At 44.7% G+C, this 9,501-nt stretch overlaps 1 protein-coding gene across 1 annotated transcript in view; it reads left to right on the forward strand.

Moving 5' to 3' along the window:
• The first annotated feature begins 323 nt into the window (after positions 1-323).
• LOC125460916 (wee1-like protein kinase 2-A) overlaps positions 324-9,501 on the forward strand; it is a 33,399-nt gene continuing 24,221 nt past the window's right edge. Inside the window, exons 1-3 of the mRNA XM_059652622.1 lie at positions 324-653; positions 1,798-1,872; positions 4,465-4,685. Coding sequence (XP_059508605.1) covers positions 324-653; positions 1,798-1,872; positions 4,465-4,685 — 626 coding nt within the window. The remainder of the gene's footprint in view (positions 654-1,797; positions 1,873-4,464; positions 4,686-9,501) is intronic.

A 9,501-nucleotide genomic window follows, 5' to 3' on the forward strand; every position in this document is an offset into this window, starting at 1 on the left:
ATACTGACGGAAATCAGGTGAAATTGTCTGTTTCCCGCCTGAATGATAATCCGAGGTGGTTTTAAAAGACTTGACATAGGCGAGGCTGGAGAGTCACCTATAAGAAAGAGGAGACCAGGCATTCGGGTTATTTATACTTAGCTCAAAGGGAGGGGGGGGTTTGTTTGGTTTTTGTACGTAAAACCTCAACAAATTTTCTTCACCAATTCTTCTTTCCCACCACCCCCCTCACTCCCCAAACTGTGCTGCCCACAAGACCACCGTCTCTGAGTTATCAAGTAACATTGAGGCGAGAGTAGTAGCCCAAGGGGCTAGTATCAGACATGAGCCGCTTTGCTGTGAGTGCTATCGCCCAGAAACTGCACTTCTCCAGTGAGGAGGAGGAGGAGGAGGTGGTCGTGGCTGAGGCCAAGCTGTCTGACTTCCTTCGAGTCCAAGAAGTAGCTACAGTCCCCTCGGCCTCCCGGAGAGCGTGTGTCTCCCCCTTCAGCCGCTTCCCAGTGGGGACCGAAGTGGCTCCTCTGTCCGGCGAAAGGAGGAGAGCACGGGGCGCCAGGAGCCGCCTGCCTGGGAGAAGTGAGTGTCCCGGGACCCCCATCGACTGTATGAATTGGAGGAAGCTGCGGCTCTGTGACACACCTTACACCCCCAAGGTGGATCCATAGTCTCTTCAACTTGCTCTCTGTCTTCCTCATTAACTGACCGTTTGTTTGTTTGTTTGTCCTACGTTCGTACTACCCCCCCCCCCCCACCGCAACCGCGTGGGATTCCACTCCTATCTGATTACAACTAACTTGGAGGTTCGCTTTTTCTCACCCCTACATCTTCCTTCACCATTATTTAGGAGGAATATTCATGAGTTCCCAAGTATCTGACTCTTGCCTGCATCGGCAATAATGGTTGTTGTGTATGTGTTCTGGGAGCCTGAGAGGTTCTGAGCTACGGTAAAAGCTTGAAGATTTATCTAAACTTATCTGTTTATAGAATACACTTTTAAAAATCATTCTCCACTGCTGAATGCTAACTGCTTGGAAGTCTGGTAACCTAATTGAGCAATGTGTCTCTGTTTGTGTGAAGCCAGAGGGCAATGCAGAAAGAATTGGTTTAGAATCCCATTGACAGTTGGATGCTGTGTCAAGAGCTTCCTGGGGACTGTGTGCATAAGCTGAATGGTGTTCCTCATACATTGAACTTGTTTCCTGTCTGACACTGTGTGGATGGGTTAGAATAATTTCTATTGTCACACTCTAAATAGCTCCTGTCTGGGCTGTGATCTCTTGTTGATCTCCTTCAGCTGCTCCAAAGTTGTGGAATCTTCTGTTTAATCGTCATGTTTTGTCTGCCATACCTAATCTGATAGACTCTTTCCTTTCATCCCTGTCTGCTACTGCTCCCCTTAGTGTCAAACAATACTAATACTACTGCTGAGATAACAAGGTGTAGAGCTGGATGAACACAGCAGGCCGAGCAGGAAGGCTGATGTTTTGGGCCTAGACCCTCCTTCAGAAACATCAGCTTTCCTGCTCCTCTGCTGCTTGGCCTGCTGTGTTCATCCAGCTCCACACCTTGTTATCTCAGATTCTCCAGCATCTGCAGTTCCTAGTGTCTCTAATACTACTGCTGTTGACTTAGTGTCTCTGCTTGCTGCAAGATTCTGTAACTGCAAGCTAAGAAAGAAATTTGCTCATTTTCCCCCCACCTGTGCTAAGACACTTGCACACTTATAACGTAATAAGCTCCATTTGATCTTCTGGTTTCCCCTGATGTCTTGCTCTAACTTGACTCCTGATTTTCTAGTTACAAAAAACACCATCCAGGCTTCAGATGTGTATGACCAGGCTAGGACTAGGGAATCAGGCAGTGAAAGAAAACGTAGGGATGACAAATTGTGCTATCTTGCCAAAGCATAACCTATGAGGGACCTCTGCAAGAAATCATTGCAGTTCAGGATGTGGCTGTAGTTCAGTGATTGTCTTTTAAATTGTAGACTTGACAGTGATTTATTCTCCTTTTGTCATAGCCTGATGAACTAATTTGCAAATGCGCACTGTAATGGAATAATTATCAATCTAATAACTGACCTACCCCATGGAGCCTGCTTTGTGACCTTATTGAAAGGTTAATTACAGAAGTGAGCCCCTAGCCCAGAGCAAATTGTACTTTGCACCAATAGCTGTGCTGGTGAATATTCATAGCAACTGTAAAGAAACATCTTCCTGATGCAGAAGAGGAGCCCAAGCTTATTTCCTGTACAGGAAGTGTGTATTTAGCTGAACTGATGTTGGGGAGGGGAGTTCTAGGATCTTGACTTGGTGCTAGTTCTGAGTCAGGATGGTTTTGGGGCAACTGCAAAACCTGGTGTTCCCATGTGCCTGCTGCCCATGCTCTCCCTGATGGCAGAGATTGTGGGTTTTAAAAGTGCTGTTGAAGTGCCAAGTTCCTGCACTAGATAATACACACCTTCACTGCTTTGAAATGAGTGAAGATTGGAAGTGATGGACAGTGTTTTGATAAAATCTGGGATGAGTGTGAATGTTGGGGCTGTTAAGTGAAAAGTATCCTTCAGTGTTCCCCTTCCCTGGCACCTTCTGGTATTATTTGGCACCTCTACCAGTGTAAGGGCTGTTTGGGATAGCTCGTACCACTGATCTTCCTTTACCATGGAAATGTCTGATTTAGTGGTTGAGGATACACTGTATAATAGGTATAAGAGAGGCACTGTTCTTGGCTTTAGGCTTGTTGCGCGATAAAATGGTTGTACTTATTGCTGTCAAATGTAATTACAAGGGCTCCATTTTGAAGCGCACAAGTTGAGTCAGACTGACTTTCTCAAGTCTTATTGCATTTTGAACTTTGGAAGGTTTTAGTCGCTAACCTAATCTCATTTTGTATCTGAAACCATATTTACTGTAAAGGCAGTAATCTCCTATACACCTGATGATTAACTTTGATTCTAAGTCCACACTAATTAAATCAAACTGTTTTAACTTTGTCATTCTTTTGAGTATGAAAGTGGGTCTATTTCAGTTGAGGCCTCTGAATCATTTTATTGCAATTGATCTGATAAAATAGACTTGCATCACAAACTCCAGGATTGAGTGTTGGAGGGTGAGCAGGGTAACTGGGTTTGGATGTGATGTCAGTTTTAATAAGCTGTGCTGTCTGTAACACTTATCAGATGCTCCAGAGGTTTCTAGTCCTATCAACTAGTAATAGCCAGCTAAACCTCATGCCCACTTGGGGGACATTGTTCCTGTCTGAGTATGGTAACTTGCATTGAAAGGATTTAGTTGGCTGCAAAAGTTTTATTTTTGGCTATTTGAGTGTTGTGAAAGATGTTCATGTTATCTTCTCCCCCTCAAGTTGGTCTCTATTTGCGGTCACACAGTTATCACTGGATGAAGCTACAAACTTTTGATGTTCTGCTTGACATGAATGCTGTTAGGATTTTGCAAAGATCTTTAACCATGGTGCGGAAGACTTTGACACGTTTCTCCCTGTTAATCCTGATATTCTGGGGTTAATGGTTGGAGATGATTTCCTCTGGAGATAACTGGCTCACTTATTGGGAGTCCAATATAACCAGTGAGACCTTCCCTGCATCCCCCACCCCCTCCTTAAACTGGATGTAATGGAGCTCATAACACTGTAAAGATCAGGGAGTTCTCTCCTGACTATTTATTCCAGCAAGACTAAAGCGCATTATCTGACTGCCTTTTAGCTATTTATCAAATGTGAATTGGCAGTAAATTCCCTACATTGTGACACTTTTACACTTTGAACATTCCAAAGCACTTAACCCAACAACCCAAATTGAGTATTCAGAAGGGCTAAATGGCTCTCACTGCTGGAAATATACTTGTGAATTTCTTGTAGCTTAGCCTTTGTAAGCTAATTTAACTGCAGAAATTTGGGTATCTCCCTAATTTGACTAAACCTTGCATCAACACTTTCTACCTATTTTACATCTGCAAGTTTTAAGTCTAACAGGTAATAGTACAATCAGGCTTGGACCAGGAACAATTTGAGATTTGTCTGCAATATAGTTAAGATCTGTTTGAGCCTTTTTATTTTCATAAGCTTTGAACCTTTGTCTGATAGCTAGAAGCCTTGTGCTGTGGTGGCTTACATTTATTACCTGCAAACTTTAAACACACTGGGTGACTTGTCTGTTTTTGGGAACTAACTCTTCTAATTACTGTATGGAGCTTTGGATTTTTGTACGTTTTGATAGAATGTGCTGTGTCTGGGAATGTGGGAGTCATCAGAATTCTCAGTATTGGCTTCTGGACTTTTCCTTTATGGATCTTGAAGTCATATCATTGGCTTCATCTCTACCCAACCAGAGTGATCTGGTGATCTTCATGTGGAGTCCAGTAGTCTTCAGCAAAGCTTCTACTCTACTCCATCCTGGTGGCCGCCAGAGTTCAGGTGAATCTAGAAGGTCACTTTTTTTTTTTTCAGAGCCTCTTCTCCAAGGCTGGTCAGCTCTCGGCTGCCACCAAAGGTCCCATCTCCAGGATTCGCCGGCCGCTGGGGTTTTCTGATGGCCCTGAGCATCTCCGGGTCCCTTCGGTGAATGTAAACCCCTTCACCCCCACGTTGTACCACGAGCTGGGCCTCACCCACAGTGCAAAGAGTCAGAAATCTGGAAAGAGGAAGAAAAGGATTGAAGATCGAGGCAGGTAAATGAGGCTGTGTTTGTCTTGGATGTGTTGGAGTGATGTATTGGCCTTCATTTGAACCAGGCTTCAGATTGAGACTGGTTCACTGGAGCCTCTCCTTTCACCTTTTTGAACAGAATGGAGGTGGCAAGGATTGAAGCCTCTGCTACCCTGGATGTGGAATGACTCCTCATCTAACTTTTTAAGCTTTTTGCTGCAGCATGAAAACAAAGGCTGCCCAGCACTTCTATACAACTGTGTTACGCCTGAAATCTCCCACCTGTTATGAATTAAGAGAACTTTCTTTAAAAAATTGGGGCAGAAACTTGCAGTCAGTTCTTTTTCTAAAGCTAAATTTAAAGCTGTTGCAAACTATGGGCTGTTGCAGGACAAGTATCTGGGGCTGCATCTGAAAAGTGGTTTGTGGCTGTTATTGACCTATTTGCCAATACAAAGTCAATGATTCATATTCTCTGGTGTCAGAGCTTGGCACTATAGTAAGTTGTGCAAATAGTGACATTAAAACGAGGAAATCAAACATTGGATGCTTGAGGTCTGAGGTCAAAATTGCTGGAGAAACTGCAGGTCTGGCAGTGTCAGTGGTGTCTCTACTTAGAATAGACTCCACCAAACTTCCATGAAATGGACAAACGATGGGTTTCACAGGGAGCAGCAAATGGAACAGAAAGCCAGGTTGGGCTGCAGTTGAGGATCATGGGTATCACAGAAAAATAACAACCAATGGAGTGCTTATCTTTGTGCAGAAGGGACAAAGCTGGACCTGGTATGGATTGATGATTGCTGGATATCAAAGCCAAAGAAACCAGACACTGGGACAGGCTAATTTAGCAACTTGCCATGCTGCATGGTGGCTCAGTGGCTAGCACAGCTGCCTGTCAGCACCAGAGACCTGTTTGTTTCCAGCCTTGGGTGATTGTGTCTGTGCTGAGGTTTGTATATTCTCCAGTGTCTGTGTGGGTTTCTTCCCCCAAAGCCCAGATATACAGCCTAGGTGGGTTAGCCATGGGAAATGCAGGGTTACAGGGATTAGGTAGGGAGTGTGTCTGGGTGGGCTTGACCTGTCCGTCTTCCCTGGACTGACCTATCCCCTCCCTACCTCTCCACCTATACTCTCTCCACCTATCTTCTTTACTCTCCATCTTCGGTCCGCCTCCCCCTCTCTCCCTATTTATTCCAGTTCCCTCTTCCCCATCCCCCTCTCTGATGAAGGGTCTAGGCCCGAAACGTCAGCTTTTGTGCTCCTGAGATGCTGCTTGGCCTGCTGTGTTCATCCAGCCTCACATTTTATTATCTTGGGATGCACTTCAGGTGGTCAGGTGTGGACTTGGGCCGAATGGCTTGCTTCCACACCAGAGATTTTGTGAATCGAAACAGTTCAGGATACAAATGGGAACAAGAGCAGAGTGAACAACTCATTGTTTGTTCCAGCACCTGATATAATGGTTGCTCTCTGGCTTAACTTTTTGGTGTCCACTCTGTTCCCTTAATTTCCTGACTAGCTCATGTTTTGTAATTTTGAGCTGCTTTGTCAAACCTAATTAACCATTCCTGTAAAACCCTGCAATTTATCACTGCTAACACCATATGGTCTTGCCCTCTTTGGAATGCTTTTCCTAAAAGCATTAAGATTGGAGGCTCCAGCATTTTCCAAGATAAAACCTGTCAGGCTCACTGGCCTTTGTACTTCTGGCTTTTGCTCCACCTCCTTTTACAAGAGGTACCTCTCTAATCTTTCTCCAGCAAATTCAGTCAAGGGGTATTCTTGGAAAAATCCCAATTTTATCTGCTCTAACTGCAAGTGTTCTCAATTAGAAAACTCCAATAAGTCAGGCCCTGGAGCTTTTTGCACCTTAATCCTCCTCATTCCTCCCTGCCTGAGGAGATGGTACCATGCAGGTAACTCGGGTCTCCATGCAGCCGAGAGGATAATTCCAGAACAGTATCTGTCCCCCAGATATTATCTCCCTTGTGTTAAAACTACATTGTTTTCAATCCCTAGGCTCTCATGCCCCGATTCCATGGTGCTGTGGTCAGTTTACTAATCTTTCCTACAACCGGGGAAGGTAAATGGTATTTTCCCCTTGAAATGTTAATCCAGAGACCCGTAATGCTCTGAGGATCTGGGTTCAAATTCTGCTGTGGCAGGTAGTGGAATTTGAATTCAAATAAAAATCTGGAATTAGGACTCTAACGATGACCATGAACCAGTTGTCAGTCGGGGGAAACCCATCTGATTCACTAATGCCCCTTTAGGGAAAGAAACATGTGACTCCAGACCTACAGCGATGTGATTGACACTCAGCTACCCTCAGGATAATTAGTGATGAGCAATAAATGCTGCCAAGCCAGCAATACCTTCACGTAAATTAATAAAAAAAGGAATTTTTCCATGAACTGTGTACCATAATTAGCCATTCTTAAACTTTGTATATTGATCCTCCCAAACTGCATCAATTCAATTTGTTTGTTTCTCTACAGTTTCCCTAAATAACTGAAACTGGCCCTTCCTGGTTAGCATGTCTTCCATGTTCTGGTTCCTTTCCATGATTGCAAGCTATCATTGAGGTTTGTTAGGTGGGCATCCCTAAACATTGTCCTTGTGTGTTTCACTTTCCCAGTCCAGCTGCTTGCTTCCTTGTTCATTTTGCCACTGAGACAGCTTTAATGCAGGCAATCTCCTTGTACCCAGCGTGGGACCTCCGGCCTGCATTAAGATTTAAAGTCGAGTTACTCATGCCAATCAGACATAGCTCAAAGTGTGGAGGTGAATGAATTACGTAGAGCTGAAAAAGATTTACAGCCCATCAAGTCTGCACTGACAGAACTACCACTAAGTGTGCTAATCCCAATTTCTTGCACTTGTCCCATATCCTTGAATTCCATGATATTTGAAGTGTTCATTTAAATATTTTTAAGGTTCTAAGGTCGTTGGCCTCCACTTCCTTCCCTGGCAGTGCATTCCAGATTCCTACTACCCGCTGAAAATGTTTTCCCGATCACTGTTGAATCTCCTTCCCCTTGCTGTAAAATGATGCTGCCTTGTGATTAACCCCTCAACCAAGGGGACCAGCTGTGCTGTATTTGCCCTGTCCATACCCCCCAAACTTTTACATCTCAATCATGTTTCTCTTCTCTCTTCCCCCCACCTACCCCCCCCCCCCCCCCCCCCCCCCCCCCCCCCCGCCTTCTATGCTCTAAAGAAAACAATCCAAGTCAATTGAGCTCCATTTCTCCATCCCGGTAACATCCTGGTGAACCTCCTCTGCCTCCCCTCTAGCGCTATCACACCTTCCTGTGGTGAGGTGACCAGAGTCATGCACAGTACTCCAGTTGTGGCCTGACCAACCCAATACACTTGCAGTTTACCTCCTTACTCTTGTACCCTATGCCACAACTGAAAGCAGGTTTCCCATTTGCTGCCTTAACTATCCTATTCATGCCAACACCAGGGATCTGAATAGTTACCACCAGATCCCTCCATTCCTCTAAGCTACTCAGTATCCAGCCATTTAGTAAACATTCCTTCAAGTTTCTTCTTCTACAGTGTATCACCGTGTCCTTAGCAGGGGTAAAATTCTGTCTGCCTATTTGACCAAGCCATCTAGTGGAGTCAAGGGTTATGGGGATAAGGCAGGAACAGGATACTGATTGTGGATGATCAGCCATGATCATGAATGGTGGTGCTGGCTTGAAGGGCCGAATGGCCTACTCCAGCAACTATTGTCTATAATCTTCCTGTAACCTACAGTTATCTTCACTACTAACCACTACTAATCTTGGTATTGTTTTCCAATTTGCTTTAACATTCTCCTCACATTTTCGCCCACATCATTTAAGCATATAACAGAAAATAAGGGTCCCAGTACTGATCCTTGTGATACATGCTGGACACCAGCCTCCAGTCTCTCAAACAGCATTCTACCACTACCCTTTGTGCCCGATGACTAAGACAGTTTCTGATCCATCTCACAAAGCTTCCCTCCATTCCATGTGCTTTAACCTTCTCAATGTAAGGTCATGTCAAAAGCTTTGCTAAAATCCAACTGTTGAAGAAAAGCCACAGTGATACAAACTCTGTCTTAGATTGGTCCTTGGAGCAAGTATTGAATGTAGAGTTTCTCTGCTCTGCCATTTGATAAGCTCATGGCTGATCTATAATGTAACTCCACCACCATGTCTTGTCCCTAGAGCCAGTCTGACTTACAGTGGGTTTAGCATTGCTTGCTGTTTGAAGAGTTTGTAACCTCTGGTGAAAGTGTTGAGCCTTGCTGCTTTGGCTGTGCTGCCAGGTCTGCTCCATGTTCCACATCCACAGGATTTCACTTGTGCATGTGAAACAGTTTCCTTTTACCCCTCATGAAAATCTGGGTTTAATACACATCCCTAGACTCTGTAACAAGTGTAAATAGTTCCCCCTTACTACTCAGTCTGCAACTTCAATCAAATCACCCCTTAACATCCCAAACTCCTCTGAGCACTCCTTTGTCTAGAGCCAAACTGCAAATGCTGTAATCCAAAGTATAGACACAAGAGGCTGGAAGAACACAACAAGCCAGGCAGCATCTGGAGGAAATGTCGGTTTGGTGTATTACCCATCTTCAGGACTGGATGTGGGGGTAGGGGGAGCTGCAGATAGTGGTGGGGTATGGGGTGGGGGTGGGAAGGAGCAGAATGGTGATAGGTGGATACTGGTAGGTATGACTTAGTTGGTTGATGGGAAGGATGAATCTGATTGGAGGCTCAGAAGGTGAAGTGGAAGGGAGGTGGGGGGGCTGGAAAGGGAGTCAGGGAATGGCTGGGAAAGTTGTTTTGAAAT

The sequence above is a fragment of the Stegostoma tigrinum genome, chromosome 18, assembly GCF_030684315.1.
Source record: "Stegostoma tigrinum isolate sSteTig4 chromosome 18, sSteTig4.hap1, whole genome shotgun sequence".
In the NCBI taxonomy this organism is placed as follows: Eukaryota; Metazoa; Chordata; class Chondrichthyes; order Orectolobiformes; family Stegostomatidae; genus Stegostoma; species Stegostoma tigrinum.